At 38.9% G+C, this 19013-nt stretch overlaps 1 protein-coding gene across 1 annotated transcript; it reads left to right on the forward strand.

Annotated features, from left to right (window-relative positions):
• The first annotated feature begins 1303 nt into the window (after positions 1-1303).
• nudt21 (nudix hydrolase 21) lies at positions 1304-17471 on the forward strand. Its single transcript, XM_063066698.1, has 7 exons — positions 1304-1560; positions 4196-4396; positions 5170-5233; positions 5846-5935; positions 6795-6870; positions 13940-14054; positions 15329-17471. Exons 1-7 carry the CDS (start codon positions 1448-1450, stop codon positions 15348-15350), a joined length of 681 nt encoding a protein of 226 aa, XP_062922768.1. The 5' UTR covers positions 1304-1447; the 3' UTR covers positions 15351-17471.
• Positions 17472-19013: the final 1542 nt, after the last annotated feature.

The raw sequence follows: 19013 nt of genomic DNA on the forward strand, positions 1-19013 counted from the left end.
GCAAGGAAAGGGGGAGCCAGCTACATGGGCTTTCTCTCCATATCATACTGCCCTGGCCTGTGTATCATGTACACAGCTGGGATGCAACATCCATGGTCGTCCCAACCAACGGAGGGCCTCAGGATCCTAATCTCAGACAGCCTCCTGTATTTGCTGTCACTAACCTTATTCATCACATTTTGTGCATGCTTTCTAAATCGATTTTTTCATTAATTAGGAGAGGTGATAATTTATTTTTTTTTGCTGGGGGATTTGAATACAAATGTAGGGAGAAGAAAAATTCTATGGGGCATTGTGGCACCGGATCTAGAACTATATTGGTCTCTTTCATTAGGGAAGGACAAAAGTACATTGGAAACAATTCACAAAAACTTTATAGAACTTGAGAAGCGTGGATTGACATGTGAGAAAAAAATTGGACAGTCTTGGCGTTTTAGATTAATGACTTTCTTGAAACATTATTCCAAGTACATTTATTATCAAAGTAGGTATGCTGTATACAACTCTTGAGATTTGTCTTCCCCACAGCCACAAAACAAAGAAACACCATGGAACCTGATCAAAGAAAACATCAAACACCCAACATGCAAAATTAATGAAAAATCATGCCAAAAGCAAAAAACGAATGTAAATAAAACAACAAAACATAGATCTATAGTCATTGAAACAGTCTAGGAATGATACAGTCTAATCACAAACAAGAGAAAATCTGCAGATGCTGGAAATCCAAGCAACATGCACAAAATGCTGGAGGAACTCAGCATCTAGGAATAAGAGTGCAGTTGACGTTTTGGGCCAAGACCCTTCACTAGGCCTGGAAAAAAAAATGAGAAGCCAAAGTAAGAAGTGGAGGGGGGGGGGAGAAATACATAATAGCAAGTGATAGGTGAAACTGGGAGGGGTGAAGTACAGAGCAGGAAAGATAATTGGTGAAAGAGATAAAGGGCTGGTGAAAGGGGAACCTGACGGGAGAGGGCAGAAAGCCATGGAAGAATGAAAGGGGGGACCAGCACCACAGGGAGGTGATGGGCAGGTAAGGAGATAAGGTGAGAAAGGGAAATGTCCCCCCCACCCCGTTCACCATTCCCTCTCTTACCTTATCTCCTTATACAGTATTTTGACTGTTTGTGGAGAACATGAATCTTAAGATTGTATTCTGCAGACAGAGTTTGATAATACATGTACTTTGAATCATTTTGACCTTCCCATTGGTTTCAGCAACCATGAGCCAGCCGCCTCCCCGGACTAGCCAATCATATGAGACTCCCTCCTCGCGCCCTTCTATCACCCGGATGTGGTGCACTCTTCCGGAAGTGAATCTGCCCGGTTAAAGCGCCAAGGCTTTTGAGGATCCGAGCTCTTGCGGTTGTAGTTTTTGGTTGTTTTCTTCAATCTCTGCGGCTTCTGCCACCTAGGTGTCCACTCGTGCACCCGGGAATCTGCTGCTATGTCTGTAGTTCCACCGAGCCGCTCGCAGGCTGGCTGGCCTCGCGGTGTATCCCAGTACGGGAACAAATACCTGCAGGCCAAGCCGCTGACCCTAGAGAGGACCATCAATCTGTGAGTAGCCGGGACCTTCCTCTTTACCAGATGTTGATGTGCAGGCTATGTTTTGCAAAGGAATACAAGTGACTAAACACCCCAGGTTTTTTTCTGTTTGACTGCACTCGGACACGAACGACTGATGGTTGCTAGCGCCTAACACGACTTGTAGTGTAGTTTGGGTGCAATTCTAATAATTTTTTCACTCATCATCTTCGTACCAGCTAGTTCATAAGTATTTCGAGCGTTAGCATCTGCAAATGTATTTCCAGTTTGAAGAGTTTGTATGCAAATATTTGTATATGAGCCTGTACCCCTCTCTCTAACTTTGGAGGAGTTCTAAGTGCTTGTAGATTTGAACTTGTGTCACTTTATCAAATTTGAAGTGTGTATAAGTGTTATATCTAATCATAAAGTAATAAATTGTGATATTAAAATTGCTATTGTATAGTTAGCAATCAAAGAAGTCTGCGGTAATGACTTAAGCATGTATTTTAGTTGAACTATGTTGGGTGAGATGTTTTAATTTTATTAATTTAATCAGGATTAATGATCATAAAAGTAAGCTAGCCTTGGAAAACAGTCTGGTGGTTTTTGCTGATGTGTTTCTACTCGTGTTCACACTCTTAAAGCAATGTGGTTGATTCACAGACCTAGCCAGTCACTTAGTTCAAGTGTATTCAGAAATGAGTGTTACTTGCTGCTTTTCCAGTATGCTTTTTAAAAATTTCTGGTATGCATGTAAGGGATGTTAGAAATTTAAGTGCAAGTAAAAGTGAACTAAAGAAATTTAGAATCCTTTTTAATGCACTAAATGTAGTTTAACATTGAAGTCCCTTTTATAAAATACTAAATATGATGGCCTGTGATTATTTTCATTTTCCTCTTTTAATACTAATCTACCCCTGTTGCCATTTCCATTGATACAGCCAGGTTCCCCATTAACATTTCATTGTAAACATTAGACATTGTATTGCAAAACTGATATTGTAGCTGAATTAAAGTATAATATCTAACACTAGCAATCTTGGGTATTGTGTTTATTGCGGATATGAGCCATCCTGGTTTTCGCTTTCCTCCCTTGTCCTGAGGTCTATGCACTCTACACTTAAAGCATTTGCTAAAAAATCATGTAGAAATTTATTCATGAAATCTATGAGATGCATTTAGTCTTTTTAAAAATGCACTGTGTAGCTATATCTGAAGAAAAGGGTTGAGGAAAATGATTTTGTTCCAAGAAAACAAGCTAATCTGTAGTTTTGACTAAGAGTTGATCTCGGTTGGGTATTTACAAGCAGCCTCAGTGGCTAAATTACTTTCTGGCTGACACAGAGATGTGGTTATCCATGTGGGGTACTCATAAACACCAGATAACTCTAACTGCCCATCCTCTGCTTTTGGGAGTGGAAATGATAGAAGAGTAACCCATTGTCCATGTTAAATGAGCTAATTCTGACATACTTTCACCACTTGGGTTGTTCTGCGCTTTATAGTTTACATTTTCGGAAGTTGTTTTAACCCATGATGTAGTAGAAGCTAACAATGAATTCATGGGTATTTTTGGAAGATTGTGCAAAACATCATACTTCTGTCATCTCTTATAAGAGTTATTTGCCTGGCAAATATATAAAGTGCCCCTTTTGAATTTTCTCCATTCTGCTTACTGATTCCACTTTTACTGTTTTGGAAAAACATGGGTTGTTCTTGTGCTTATTATTTTATTTCTGTTTTCTTGGATTGTCATCCTTGCTTGTTATTGAATATTTTCTGTATTTGTTCTAAAACCAACCACGATTTTATTGCCTTCATGAAATCTTCCCATCATTTCCCTTCATCTGAGAAGGCCTTGTCTTCTGTCTACATAAGTGAAGTGCTCAAACCCTGGAATTAAAATTCTGTACGTCCTTTAAAATCTTTATTATTGTTCCTGAAATGCATGGCAGGATGTACATTGAACAAAATCAGAACAGTATGATTTGTTTCTGAGGTGCATATTTCAGATCACCAGTGGTAGGAATAAGAGGTCATGTCCAAGATGGTGAGGGTCCTCAGTGATGGATGCTTTCTTCTTGAGGTACAGCCTCTTGAAGATGTCCCAGATGGTATGAAGTGTTTTTATGCTGAAGCTGCTGGCAGTCTTGTGTACTTAGAGCCTCCATGCCAGGATGTGATGCAACCAGTCAGAATGCTCCCCACAGTGCATCCATAGAGCAAAATCTAAACCTTTACTTCCGTGATCCTATATAGGTTTTGCATTTTCTTGCATCTAGTTATAGTATTCTCCTGTTTTGAGTGATGGTGAAATAAAGATCAGGTTTTTAATTTTTCACTGGTTTTGAGATTCAAAAATGTCAAGGGGCTGATGAAGCAATGACTTAAACATTTCTGATATCAAGGTGTTTTTGTATGTCAATCAAAGTTTTTCTCTTTTGATAAATTTAATTTCTGAGTCCTATGCTTTTTAATGGGATATGCTTTTACTTCCTGTTCCTAAACTAGGTTTTAAATGGCTACTTGCTGATTGGCACAATCTTTCTATCACCTTGCTTTATTTGATTTCAGTCTTGACCAATGAGTATATACTAGAATTGACTTTATTCCTGTCTTGAAAATTTTACGAGGTATAAATCTGTCATGGAAATTATTTCTTCAGATATCCACTGACCAACTACACTTTTGGTACAAAGGAGCCCTTGTATGAAAAAGATTGCTCTGTTGCTGCCCGATTTCAGCGCATGCGGGAGGAGTTTGAGAAGATCGGCATGAGGCGCACAGTGGAGGGTGTCCTGATTGTGCATGAGCACAGGCTACCTCATGTGTTATTACTGCAACTCGGGACAACGTTCTTTAAGTTGTGAGTGCATTAGCCTGTGAGTTAGAATATGAATTATTAAACCCTTAAGCAAAGTTTCACAAGTGCACTTGGTAGAGTTATGTTTGAGCCGTGTGCTCACTGACGATTAACATGTCATTTCATTTTTAAAATCTTTTTATTCACATCTCATAGTTAAGCTGTATTTTCATTTTACATTCAGTTTCTGGGGAATGGTAAAAACTGAATTTTGATTGTTTCCACGGGATGAACAAATCTGTAGTTCATGAATCGGGGTTAGTGGAATATCTTTCTTTTGACTGTCAGCTGCTTGAATTCAATACCTAGTAAGAAGATGCAGATATCCTGTGCAATAGACAAAGTACTGTATAGCCAAGGATTGAGTAAATAGACCAACCTAAAGTCTCTGGATTATTTCAATGCAGTAAGAGACACTTGTTTGCTAAGCAGCTTTTTCCCTCTTGGTCAGTTTCCTGTTCTAGAGCAATTGATTTCTACCTCAGATCTGTTAACAGATGTATCTAATGTATGCCTAACTTGCAGTGTCACAAGCGGGCTATTTCTGTGCAATATGCCCCACAGCTGAATCCAAAACTTGTGTACCTTATGTGCACAGTATCTCTAGCAGTAGGTGGTTAATGGAGTTTTTAAATTTTTCTCCATGCCTAATGAGTTAAAGTTGCTGTTTCTGAACTACAAAGTGACAGTCCAGCAGCAAATTGGGTAATATCTACTGAGTTTCTGGTGAACCTGAGCACATTGCATTGTAACTGTTTTTTGCTTTATTCGTGTAGACCCGGTGGAGAGCTAAATCCTGGGGAGGATGAAGTAGAGGGCTTGAAGCGTCTCATGACTGAGGTGTGTAATCTATTTGTATGAGAATTCTTCAAGCTTGCTAAAGGGTCATCTGGTTGGATTCAGAACTCTTTCATTTTGTACATTTTTGAGATTGTTGTAGATGTTTTGAATATCAGGCTTGATTTGGTTTGATTTTTGTAAATCATGTCAATTAGCCAATGGGTACATGAAGCCTATGGAATCGTAGAATAGTAGAACTCAAACATTTAGTAAATGATTCAACATTACACCTCCTAAAGAACAACCCTGTTTCTTGACTCTTTCCCGTAATCTTGGTAATTTTGCCTGATTTATTTAATTCTTTCAAAAAAAGATTTGTGCTCAATGTTCCATACCCTTTGCATTGATCTCCCTACTGTTTCATATAAGCTGCAAAGGTGTCTGCCAATAAAGACATGTATTGGTCTATTTAATAGGGATAGTTCATTTGTATAAATTCTTGAAATGAATTAGAAGAAAAATATAATGGAAATTTTAATTAAGTAACAACCAGTGTAAAGCCAGCATCCTTCAGATAACTCATAGCTGATGTCTTTTCTCCCAAAAAAAATCTGTTATTTTTTTTTGATGGAGCAGAAACTTGTATTCAACTACACATTCTTTTTAAAACAGATTCTGGGCCGTCAGGATGGTGTGCAGCAAGACTGGGTAATTGATGACTGCATTGGAAACTGGTGGAGGCCAAATTTTGAGCCCCCTCAGGTATATTGTGTTAACTTTATTATTGACTCTGCTAGTATGTTTCAGAGATCAGTATGAAATTGTTCCCTTTCTGCCATGGCAATATCCCTAATAATTTTCAACCTCTCAGGTCATCCCTCATTGTTCTATGCTCCAGGCAGTAAAGTGTCCTCTACCATCCAACCTCTCTTCATAATTTAAATGCAAACAACAGGAATTCTGCAGATGCTGGAAATTCAAACAACACACATCAAAGTTGCTGGTGAACACAGCAGGCCAAGCAGCATCTGTAGGAAGAGGTGCAGTCGACGTTTCAGGCCGAGACCCTTCGTCAGGACTAACTTTCCTTCAGTTAGTCCTGACGAAGGGTCTCGGCCTGAAACGTCGACTGCACTTCTTCCTACAGATGCTGCTTAGCCTGCTGTGTTCACCAGCAACTTTGATGTGTGTTGCTCTCTTCATAATTCACTGTTCTAAAATGGTGTAGGACCAAGACTTCTAAAGTTTGTAATTGCCTGAAATTATAAAGTGTACCCTGAGGAATGAAAATTGCCTGACAGGAATGATTGTAAATATTTAATCTTGCTCTTTGTAATGATTTTTATACATTATGATGTCATAGCTGTAGAGCCAAAGTAATTCCTGGAAGAAATTGTGTGATTTCTGCCAGCTCCAATAAAAGAAAGTCTCAGTATTGTTCGGAATTGATGAGTCTGAAATCTTGATTAGTATATCAACGACCGTGCTTGTGAGTTTTGTTTTGGTATTTGGAATGTTTTCACCCACTGAATTTTCATGTGTCGTACTGTGCAATAAATGTGTATTACATCAAAATGCCTATGAAATATCCTTGTTATATAAATGTTATTTTTCCTTCCAGTATCCCTACATTCCAGCTCATATCACTAAACCCAAAGAGCATAAGAAGCTATTCTTAGTACAACTTCAAGAAAAAGGTATGAAGTGGAGAACGGTTGTGTAAATATGACATTTACATCCTGTAGTCTTAAGATAAAAATGCTGAACAGCAAAAGTCTTTCTCCTGCATATCTTAAGCTCTTTAGTGAACACTTTGGCTAATTTATCATGCAAGATTTGATAAACATCAGTTGGATGAATGCTTTATGTATTTTCCTTTTGCTTGAGGATTTAATTAGTTATCAATTCCTGAAGTTAAGGGTAATGACATCAAATCAACAAACAATTTTCTGCAGGAACTCAACAGTTCTACCAGCATCTGTGGGTGGAAAGGAATTGTCAACCCACTGGTTTCTGCCAGAAAGTTGTTGCTCCAGATTCTCTTTTGAACATTTTGTATTCATTTAGCAAGCGCATATGTGGTTAACAGTGACCTTTATGAAAAGCAGCCCTAATGCCGGGCTGCCTCATTTACTTGGATTTCACCTCTATTTGTGACCAAGGCACATGTTGACAGTCACTGAAGACTTGCACCACAAAGTCAACTGGTTGAATATTTTATGGCTGTTGCATTTCCCCCTCACTGCCCCATCACCATCATCAAACAATCTTCTGTATGGAAGTTGGTGCGTTATTTATTTCTACTTTTGTTTTATCCTTGAATTTGGATGTTGTTGTCAAGTTCAGTTAGATTCTGTTATATTACTGGATCTGCCTTATGCAGCAAATGTTTGTTGGGAAGCCATTGGTTCAGATCAGTGGTCCCCAACCATGTGCTACCGGGCCACGAGGAAATGATATGATTTGGCGATATGAACTGATATGAGCCAGCTGCACCTTTCCTTATTCTCTGTCACGCACTGTTGAACTTGAATACCACCCCCAGTTGGCTGGTCCGTGAGAATATCGTCAATATTAAACCAGTCCATGGTGCGCAAAAGGTTGGGGACCCCTGGCTGAGATGATTGAGTGGTCCCAGAAGTTGGCACAGCTATAAATCAGGACTTGCATACCTAGTATATCCATGCACTTGGGTGGCAGCTGCAGGTTTGAGAGGTATTGTTGCTGAAGTGTATTTTGCAAATGATGTATATTGCAGTCACCATGTACTGATTTATGGGATGAACATTCAGGTTTTGTCCTGGATGTCTTTGAACCAGGTGGTTTTGTTGCAACTGCATTTATTCAATACATTTCATTAAATTCTGCAACTTGTCTTGTTGGTTATACAAAGGTGTGTATCTCTTGGCACAGATTACTCAGTGGCCAATAAGTATCTAGTCTTGAAGATTGTGATTGTGGGATCTGGTGTTGGTTAGCTCATGCCAAGTTGTTGTTAGACCTTGCTAAATATGATCATTGCATGGTATCACGACTTGACAGCCTGTGCTTGAGCATTATCAGAACATTGCTACTGATGACTAATAATCAAACTATTCTATTGGAAAGTAATTATAAAGCTATAGGGCATTCAGCCCAACAACCTTTCCTTCAAACTCCTTGAGCTGAAGTTGTGACCTCCAACCACTTGGTATTCATTTGTTCTTGGCATAAATCTAGCAGAAGCAGTTTCTTATGTAATGTCGACAACCTCATGGCCACATGAAGTCAAGAGAAATCACTTTCCCTTGCTGCAGTTCTCATTCATGTTTTTGGACTGAGGTGGCAATGAACTTTGGATTTGAACTAATGTTTGTGAGAATTACTGCTTGAATGATGGTCAAGTGTGCCTTCCATTGCTTTGATTGGTACTCTGGTAATTTTTCTAGGTTGTGTTTTCTTTTTTTATCGATGAGGCCAGTAAAGTCATTATAGCTGTACTGGATCAGCTTTGTGGACCTAGAGCATAAGTCTTCATATCTGGGTTGTTGTCTAGGTCTCTAGCCTTTGCTTCAACCATTGTATGTCATGAAACATTGGCTGAAGGCAAGCTGCCATGATTGTGAAACTCTTGGTAGAAATCCACAATTCTTTACTCTACACTTCTAGCTAATGTTGATCATCAGTGCTTCAGCCTTGGGTTATGGTAACATCTGAAATTACTGTCAAATTTTGTGGGTAGACACATAGTTTAATTGAATGCATCCAGCTCCTCCAGGTAGATTCTGTGATGCTTCTTCTTGCACAGTACTTGGATATTTAATTTGCAATTTTTTGTTGTAATGTAACTGATACTTTGGGGTTTGGCTTTGGTTTGTAAAGTAGCTTATTTACTTGATGAACTTTTTGACAAAAGCGGTGCATTCCTGGAAATCAAATGATTTGTCAATGTCAATTTTGGAAAAACTAAATATTTTTGAAGTCTTTGCTATTGTGAATCCTGATAGGAACGGCTGAAGATTATTTATTTTTGTAGGCCATCGTGGCTAAGTCTGATCCTAATATTGTTCATGTGCAGTTGCAAGAAAAAGTGTGTGAATCCTTTGCAATTACCTGGTGTTCTGCATTAATTACTCATAAAATGTGCTCTGATCTTCATCTAAGTCATAATAGACAGACACAATCTGCCTAAGCTAATAACACACAAACAATTGTAGTACTTGTCAATACTGAGTATACCATTTAAACAATCACAGTCTAGGTTCAAAAGTATGTGAACTTCTCGGGTAATGCCTTCTACAAAACCTATTTGGAGTCAGATGTTCCGATCGATGAGATGAGATTGGAGGTGTGGGTTATAGATGTGCCCTGCCCGGTTTTTAAAAAAAGGCACATAGTTTGGTTACTGACAAAGCTTGCTCTTATGAAAGGTCTGTTTATGTGCCCCATGCTTCAATAAAGTAACTTTCAGAGGACCTTGGATGAAGAATTGTAGAGATGCATGAAGCAGAAAAGACTACAAAAACATCTCTAAAGACCTGAGTGTTCATCAGTCCGCAGTAAGAGAAATTGTCTACAAATGGAGGAAATCCAGTATTGTTGCTACTCTCCTTGGGGGTGAACATCCTGCAAAGATCACACCAAGAGCACAACGTGCAATACTGAAGGAGGTGATAAAGAACCCAAGGGTAACAGCAAAAGACCTGTAGAAATCGCTAGAGCATGCTAAAGTCCCTGTTCATGTGTCCACTAAGAAAAACACTGAACAACACTGTTCATGGAAGGAAACCACTGATCTCCAAAAAAGAAATATATTGATGCACATCTCAAGTTTGCAAAAGATCGCCTGGTTGTTCCACAATGCTTCTGGAACAATGGTCTCTGGACAGATGAGACAAAAGTTGATCTTGTACAGAAATGCACACCACTATGTTTGGAGGAAAAAGGGCACTGCGCTCTGACACCAAAACCTCATCCCAACTGTGAAGCATGGTGGAAGGAGCATCATAGTTTGGGGCTGCTTTCGTGCCTGAGACTGAACAGCTTGCAGTTGTTGAGGGAACGATGAATTCAAAATTGTATCAAGACACTTTATAGGTGAATGTCAGGGTAGCAATCTGTCACGTGAAGCTTAATAGAAATTGGATGATGCAACAAGACAATAATCCAAAACATGAGTAAATCAACATCAGAATGGTTTACAAAGAAGAAAATTCATGTTTTGGAATGGCCAAGACCGAGTCCAGACCAGATGCTGTGGCATAACTGTTCATGCAAGGCATCCCTGAAATGTTGATGAACGATTGCAGTTTTATATAGAGAAATGGTTTAAAATTCTTCCTTACCATTGTGCAAGTCTGATCAGCATCTACAGGAAATGTTTGGTGGAGGTTATTGCTAATGAAGAGGTTCTACCAGTTATTAAATTCAAGGGTTCACATGCTTTTTCCAATCTGGACTGTGAATGATTAAACAATGTGTTCAATAAAGATATGAAAAGTACAGTTTGTGTTATTAGTTTAGGAAGATTTTGTCTATTATTGTGACTTAGATGAAGATCAGATCACATTTTGAGTAATTAATGCAGAATACCAGATAATTGCAAAGGTTTCACAAACTTTTTCTTGCAACTGTATGTGTACCTTCCCTACTGCAAGTGTGGGAATATCTAGAAAGTGACAACAGCAGTGATAGCTTTGGAAAAGGTTTGTAGGCCACTCTAAGATTAAGAAAAAGGGAACTGTAGAAAGGAAAATTTGAGTTTGAGAGCCAGTCTGGCCCAGATTAATTGGGATCAAAACTTGGTCAACGAAGCTATCATTAAACAACCACAGGTCTAAGGTGAGATGGTCAGCAATATATACCGCCTTGCCGACTGAGTCTGTGCCAATCATCCATCACCAATTAAAGTAAACCCATTTTGCTTTCTGCACATTCTCCTTTTCTCCCACTCCCCCAAATTTGGCCAGTCAGTACACTAGAGGGAATTACTCGGTAACTCACCAACTTAAACCATTTTTTTGGGAGGTGGGATGGAATCATATTGTCATAAGAATGTGAAAATTACAAAATGGCATTGGAGATCAGGATTGAACCTGGATAGCTGGAGATGTGAGGTTGCAACTCTTCTAGTTGCCCATCAGTGCTACCAGTGTTTGGACTGTGATCAATGTATGTTCACATGAAGGAACCAAGATATAATTTCCCTACCTAATTCCTTAGATAACAAATAGAGCAGAATTGTATGGCACATAATGGGTTGTTAATGAGGAAGTACCAGATTTATTACAAAGTTCAGGGAGAAAGTAGAATGAGAATGAAAGACAGCGTGGAGGAAAAAAGAACTAGTAAAACATAAAAGGGAATACAAAAATATTCAACAGGTTCATTAATAGAAAATAGGTTGTAAGATAAAATGTAGTGCTGATCAGAGTCAGGTGTGCTCGTGGAGGTTCTGGACTTGACTGAGGCAGTAAGAGTATCTGCATGGGCTTTCCTGAGGCAGCATTTGCTGCTTGAGACTGGGTAAAGGAGGGTATAGTTAAGATTCTGAGTGGGCTGAAAATTGAGAGGTACTTGCTGAGTAAATTATGAGATTTGTTTTTGAGTTGCTTAAGGAAGTGAGGAAGGAAGTTGCAGATGCCCTTTCTTGATCTTTCACAGCTGATCTCACCCAGCTATTTGTGTTTTCCGGGTAGAACTTGACTAGAAAACTACACAAGTATGAAGATTATGGTTAAAGCCGTTAACTGTGGAGGAGTTGGTATACTTTCCAGTGGAGAATGTTCTGGAGACAGTCTTGGATAAGTGTATGTTTTTCTTTTGGAATAAATCAAGAATATGTTTGCTAAACACCGTGTTAAATTTGGCTGTTTCTTAGTTGGGGGAAATGTTATTGTGGTATAAATGGACTTCAAAAAGCGTTTGAGGAAGATGCAAAATCTTTGAAGGGTGTGGTATAACAAGGAATGTTGGCATGGTAAGAACATTTTGGAATAGGAAATAGAGTAATGGACTGGGGTAAAGTAATAAATGGCAGTGCGTGACAATTAATACTGGATTTGTAGAGTTAAATCACTTGAGCAGAGCTCAATTTCCAACTTTGCAGGTGACAAAAAACATCGGGGGTATTTGTAATCTGTGAGGAAGATGTCGGTATTTCAAGGGCATAGAGACAACTGGTGGGGTGGGGGGAGGTAGATTTGCATTTTGGTTGAAGGGCAAATTCAAATTGAAGTGTATAATTTTGGATCCCTTCAGGAGCAGGTTCATGTGTATGCAATGTTTGTTTAAAATAGGCTCATCTGACAGTTGGGGGTAGGGGGGTGTGGTTTTTGGTTTGGTCATAACCAAAGTATTGTCTAGTTTTTGGTCTTGCACTACAGCAAATTTATAAAAATTTTGGAAGATATGGAAGGAATTTACTAAAGTACAAAGGTTGGGACCTTTTAATCATGGACGGACTGGAGAAGCCGGGATTGTTCTTCAAGTGCAGGAGATTGAGAAAGTATCTGATTGAGGTATTTAAGATCATGAAGGGTATCGAGAGAAACTCATTCCATTGATGGAAAGTTGAGCCAAGGAAGCTGGGATGAAGTTAATCAGCATTGGATCCAAAAGTGACATGAAGCAAACCTTGAGCATGTTGAGATTTGAAATCGACCATAATGCCTATTGACGTAGGTAGATATTGTTGTGCAACAGGCGGCTGAAGAGTTTGCTGGACGATGGAGCAAAGATAAGGAAGTGGGTCTACATGGATTCCGTGAAACTGGTTTGAATTTCTGAGGGCCGAGTAATAGTTGCCTTTACTTGTAACCATTTTATAATTAGTTCCATAAGTTCCTGTTTCCTCAGAAATGATGTAGCTGAAATAATAAGGCAGAATGTGCATGTACCCTGCCTTGATTTTATTCTTGAAAAATAATTTTGGAGCCGATTCTTTTTTTAGTATGCCATTTGAGTTTTGTGCTGTGCATTCAAATAGATTTGTTCAAATTGCACCACATTACTTACTTGGGTGATGGTCATTGAGCCAAGAGAATCTTCATTTTTTTTGTTCTTCCTTTTCCCAAGGCTGTTGTTTAACTTCCCAAAAGCTATTAGTTTAATGTGGTGTGTGTAATTGGTTATTAAATTTATTTGGTGGAATTCTTAATAATGCAAATTATCTTGTGGTATGTGCAATTAAATTTCTTCCTGAATCTTTGAGCTTTGATTTTATCATTTGCAGGTTCTTGATGTATTGTGGGCATTAGAATTGTTGTATATGATAGGACCAGCAGTCTTTCATAACCAGTGGTAATTAAGCTGAAAAAATCAAAATGGAATAAAAACTGAAATGCTCAATATGCAACAGATCCGACACAATCTGTGGAGAAGGAAGTCCTGGACCTGAAATATTAACTTCCCACAGATACTAACTGGCCTGAGTGCTTTCAATATTTCTCATTTTCTAAAGAGAGGCTGTCCACATTGTTTAAAATGCAATGCTAAGAGCACTTGTATTGAGATTTATACTTAATTGCAAGCCTTTAAAGTTATTTGGCCAAAGTGTCCATTGTAATAGGTGTATGTACGTGAGCGTGTGTGCGCGCGCGCGCACACACACACACGCACAAGTATATGTATGCTTGGGTGCAATGAAAAACTTACTTGCAACAGCATCACAAGCACATAGCGTCCGTATAATCAGCAATCAAAAGAAAAGCTATTTTATGAGAAAACAAATTACAGTAAAAAACAATTAGTGGTTCTGGTGATCTCTGATGGCCTCTTCTTCTTCAGCTCTTTTTGCAGTTCCGAAGAACTACAAGCTGGTTGCTGCACCATTATTTGAGCTTTATGACAATGCTCCTGGTTATGGACCCATCATCTCCAGCCTTCCCCAACTTTTGAGCAGGTATCAAATTAATCCTTTAATACCTTTTAAGTAATCCTCTTTGAAATAATTGTAATGCATCTAGGTTGGAGTTGGTTCCTTTTTGTCATGTTTTTCTCCACTAGTTTTATACTAGAAACAAAATGTAGTCCCTAATTTTAGAGCTGCCATCCTAACCACCCAAGAAAATGATTTGTTCTTTGTTTTGCATGGTGTCTTTTTACTATTTATATCTTAGTCACTTTGATTATCAGTGAGCCCAAGTTGAAGTAATTTCCTCTCCCCATCCATTATCCAGACTTCGTTGCATGTCTCACCAATGTGGGGTTTTCTTCAACCCTCTGATCAAATTTTAATTTTTCCTTGGAGCAAACTTTTAAAGAGGAGCATTAGACAAAGCAGAATCTTAATGAGATTCACTCACAACACGCTGGAGGAACTCAGCAGGTCAGGCAGCATCCGTGGAAAAGATCGGTCGACGTTTCGGGCCGGAACCCTTCTTCAGGACTGCAGAGGGAAGGGGCAGAGGCCCTATAAAGAAGGTGGGGGGAGGGTGGGAAGGAGAAGGCTGGTAGGTCCCAGGTGAAAAACCAGTAAGGGGATAGATAAAGGGGTGGGGGACAGGAGGCAGGGTGGTGATAGGCAGGAAAGGTGAAGAAAGAATAGGGGAACTTTCTTCACCTTTCCTGCCTATCACCTCCCTGCCTACCGTCCCCCACCCCTTTCAGAATTACAAGTCTGGGCTAGTTAATACACAACTGCAGGAGCTTGATAAAATAAGAGTAAAAATTGTTGCCCTTTGCCCCTGAACTGTCTCCTTATTTTTGGATTGCTTGACCCCAACTTTCACTGGTCGGTTAATCCTCCATCCCAACTGTCAGATGCAAGACAATTGAACCAGCAAAATAAGTTTTCAGTTCACATTTGTTTCCCTTGACCTTTTAAGTTGTGATTAAAATAAAATAGTACTTCTGTTCTGGGGTTAGACCTAGTTTGTATAACCTTCTACTTGTACCCAGATTTGAGAGTTAAATTATCCTGATATTTTCAGCAAACTCTGCTTCAGTTAAGCTGAAGGAAGGACTTTTGTTTTTGCACCACTTGTACTGGCCTAGGATGATGCTTTAGAGGGGCCTGCTACCACCACCAGTTGTTTTGTAATGGCTTGGAATTGTTCTAAATATTCCTTGGGTAAGGTGCAACTTTATGGTTTTATTTCTTTGTTCAGGTTTGTATTTTTACTATGGATCCAGCTCATTTTAATTGTAACTAAAGTTGTTCCCTTTTAATTTTAGGTTTAATTTTATTTATAACTGAAGGTTATGGAATCGTGTTCAAAAATCCTAATGGAGATATGACTCCAGTTTTTTGTGAACATCTGAGGCAGTAGTGTGGCTTCTCAGACAGAGACTAAATCAGTTCTTCAAGCCAAACCCAGTGACATCTGCAGAACCTGACCTGCCTCTGCTGACACTCAAGTGGGATTTTGTTCAACTCTCCACCAATTATAAAGCCAAGAAGCTTTAATTGGTGCATTTGTTTTTTTAAAAATATTGTCTGCTTATGTAATTGTTTGCATTTTCTACTTTATTAAATGGAAAATACCTCTTTTTTGAGGGTTTTAATGAATTGTAGTTTGTGTACTTTGTGTATCATCATTTATTTTGTAATTGGATATGACAGAAACTTAGTATATAGATTAATTAAAAAGAACACTGACCTGATTTCCTCTGGTTTGGTTTGTATGGCAGAAATGAGTTTTTAATCATGGGCCTGTCATTGTTTACGCCAGTTCCACTATTTGCCTTTTTAAAGGCTATTGTGTAATTGGCTAGATTTGGGATAATACATTTTAAGATGTATTCGTTTGAGTGACTGAGCATGACCTGAGCTTATTCAGAATGTGAATGATCAAATCTGAGCAAATTGGCAATTCCAGGTATACGTGGCTCTTCGGAGGTCCTATCATTATGTATCCCAATTACAGATGAGTGGGGAATACTTAATCACAAAAGGGGCAAACTGAATTGGGCTATGGTTATTATTGAAGAAGATTTTTTTTTAAAAAGAAGTCACTTGCATGTGAATTTCACTTGCTCTTTAATGACTCTGATCTTAGTTTGTCCTTCTAATTTTGGTTCTTTCAAAATGCAGTTTTAGCCTAATTTGGAAGTTTTGAGAGGAAATGTCTAATGCCAGGCAACTCTACTGCAATTTGAAGTGTTCCTTTCTGAGCTTGGTGCATTCCAAATGATGTTACTTATTTTCAGCAATTTGTTTTGGAACATGGGAGTATAGTCATCAAATGTAGAAATTTTGAGAAGGTCTACCGTGACCAAATCAATAAATGTGCTCTTGACTAGTTCCTACATTTGAAGAAACGTTCAAAGAACCTTGTCATCTGTTGTTAAAACTTAATGGAGATTTAAGTCCTGACCCTTTATGATTGTATATTGTGTTGTTCATTTAGGTATCATTTCAGCTTTGTAAGATGTTGTGCATGATGTATTTTTGCAGATGGCTTGGGTGTTTGCCTGTACTGCTCATTTCATCTCCATGTACTGTTTTGCTCCCTTAAATTAAGCAAAAGGGCAGAAGGATTGTTTAGGGGAATGTATTGAAGAAGCAATACATACACTTTGGATAGTACCTTTGGAGAGATAGCAAACTGCTGCTTGTTTGCCCATAACGGTTGACTGTGGCCACCTAATGTTATACCAGGGAAATTGTAGTTCTCAAGGTTGAGTGGTGGATTTTCTTTTCTCCACATTGTACAGCAGTGCGAAAAAAAGCTAATACTGCATCACTCCCTGGCCAATGTGGGTATCTTTTTTTTTAAGCTCAATAACAGTTTAATCCTTATCTCTCCTTTTAAACTGTAAGCTCTACTGCTAATTGGTACCCTGTGTCTGTGTTTTCCTCCAGGTGCTTCCACTTTAAAAAGTTTGTTGGTTGGCTGCTGTAAGTTATCCCTAGAAAGGGAGAATGTGTTGGTGAACTGAAGTGAATGGCACTGCTGAGAGGTGGCACAGGTTAAATATGCATTAGTGCAAGAAAACCTGTATGAAATACCTGCATGAATCCATTACACCTTTCCCCTGCATTCTGTAAATCGTGGTCAAAATACACAATTGTTCTCAGGTGCAGCAGGTCTCCAAACCAGATATTGGTGATTGTGGCTGTTACCTTCCTGTGGTTTGAAACTCCTTTAAAATCTATCAATGGCTCTTCAAGTCTTTCTGTGCATATACTTGAAGCTGGTGAGGAAGACAGCATTTCAGTTATAGGTACAGACGGTACCACCTAATTCTGTGCTGCTTCAGTACAGCCTATGTTAACTTAGGAAATGGTGCCTTACTCTCATGTGGCAGTGGTTTGCAATTCCTTGTTTTGTTTTAATGCAGATGCCAGTCGCTGCAAATGATGGACATCAAGTCGTGGGTGAATTTGAAAAAGTTTTAATTAAATGAAAATAAAATTATTTTTATAAAGTTTGAATTAATGGCTATTTTCTTAGACAGCGTAAGTTATTGCAGTCTGAGCTTGCCCAGTGTATTGTAGACTTCCAGAACACAGCATAAGAGGGTGAGGGTATATTTTCAATTTGCACTTGGTTTGGACATTAAATCACCAGTTATCGATGGGTTACTACCAATCTCTTCAATGTTCAAAGTAACTTTATGATATACACACATTGATAATAGAAGTTTTCATGTTTTATTGTTTTAGAACATTGAATCACAGTGCATTTAATTTGGCTTTTTTGTCACTGATTAACAGAAAAATACTCTTTCATGTCAAAGTGATATCGGATCTATACAAAGTGATTTAAATTAACTACAAATAAAACACAAAATAATTGATTGCATAAGTATCCACCTCACCAATATGACACATCTAATCTGTTTTTGGAGACCTGTGTGCAGTCAAGGTATTTTCATTGATTGTAGTAAAAACGCACCTGTATGTGGAAGGTCCAACTGCTGGTGAGTCAGTATCATGGCAAAAACTACACTAGGAGCACAAAGGAACACTAAGCAACTCCATGAAAAGGTTATTACAAAGCACAAGTCAATTAACTAAATACAGGTAAGTCAATATCAAGAGATGGAAAGGATATGGCACAGCTGTAAATCCGCTGAGGGTAGGCCATCCTTAAAAAGTGAATGACCATCCTTGGGCCATCCTTAAAAACTGAAAGAAAGGGGACTAGTGAGGAAGGCCATCCTGGAGCATTTACAAGCTTCAGTAGCTGATATGGGAGAGACTGCACATACAAAAACTGTTGCCTGTGTACTTCCATCAGTCATAGCTTTATAGGAGAGTGGCATAGAGAAAGCCACTGCTGGTTCACTTCCCGTGCCTGCTTTGTGCAACTATTTTCAATGTTCTCACTTATTTTGTAGCAGCTGTTGATGTGACTTCGAGTATAGTGGACAAATTTCCCGAAGACCTGACCCCGGAGTGGGGGGAAGGAACTTGCATGAAATCGCAGCTGGAGTTTGCCAGAAGGCATGTGGGAGACTCAGAAGTCAGCTAGAAGTAGGTTCTATGGTCTGATGAGACCAAAATTGAACTTCTTGCATCAGACTAAATGCTATGTTTGGTGTAAGCCAAAAGCCGCACATCATCAGAAACACGCCATCCCTGCTGTGAAGCGTGGTGGTGACTGCATGATGCTGTGGGGATGCTTCACTGCAGCAGGCCCTGGAAGGTTTGTGAGGGTAGAGGGTAAAAGAAATGCAGCAAAGTACTGAGAAATCCTGGAGGAAAACCGGATGCAATCTTCAAGAGAACTGTGACTTGAGATTTGTTTTCCAGCATGACAATGACCCCAAGCATAAAGCCAAAACCACACAGGAATGGCTTAAAAACAACAAAGTTAATGTCCTGGAGTGGCCTCAATTGAATTGAAAAGAACTGTTCTCTCATGATTCCCCATGCAATTTGACAGCTTGAACAGTTTTGTAAAGAAGAAAG

The sequence above is a fragment of the Mobula hypostoma genome, chromosome 14 (genome assembly GCF_963921235.1).
Source record: "Mobula hypostoma chromosome 14, sMobHyp1.1, whole genome shotgun sequence".
Lineage (NCBI taxonomy): Eukaryota > Metazoa > Chordata > Chondrichthyes > Myliobatiformes > Myliobatidae > Mobula > Mobula hypostoma.

Excerpts from the sequence above, each read along its gene's own strand:
- nudt21 (XM_063066698.1), top strand. The coding sequence starts at position 1,448 with ATGTCTGTAGTTCCACCGAGCCGCTCGCAGGCTGGCTGGCCTCGCGGT. Across the intron at positions 4,397-5,169 it reads GGGACAACGTTCTTTAAGTT|ACCCGGTGGAGAGCTAAATC; the intron begins GTGAGTGCATTA and ends TTATTCGTGTAG. Across the intron at positions 5,936-6,794 it reads CAAATTTTGAGCCCCCTCAG|TATCCCTACATTCCAGCTCA; the intron begins GTATATTGTGTT and ends TTTTCCTTCCAG.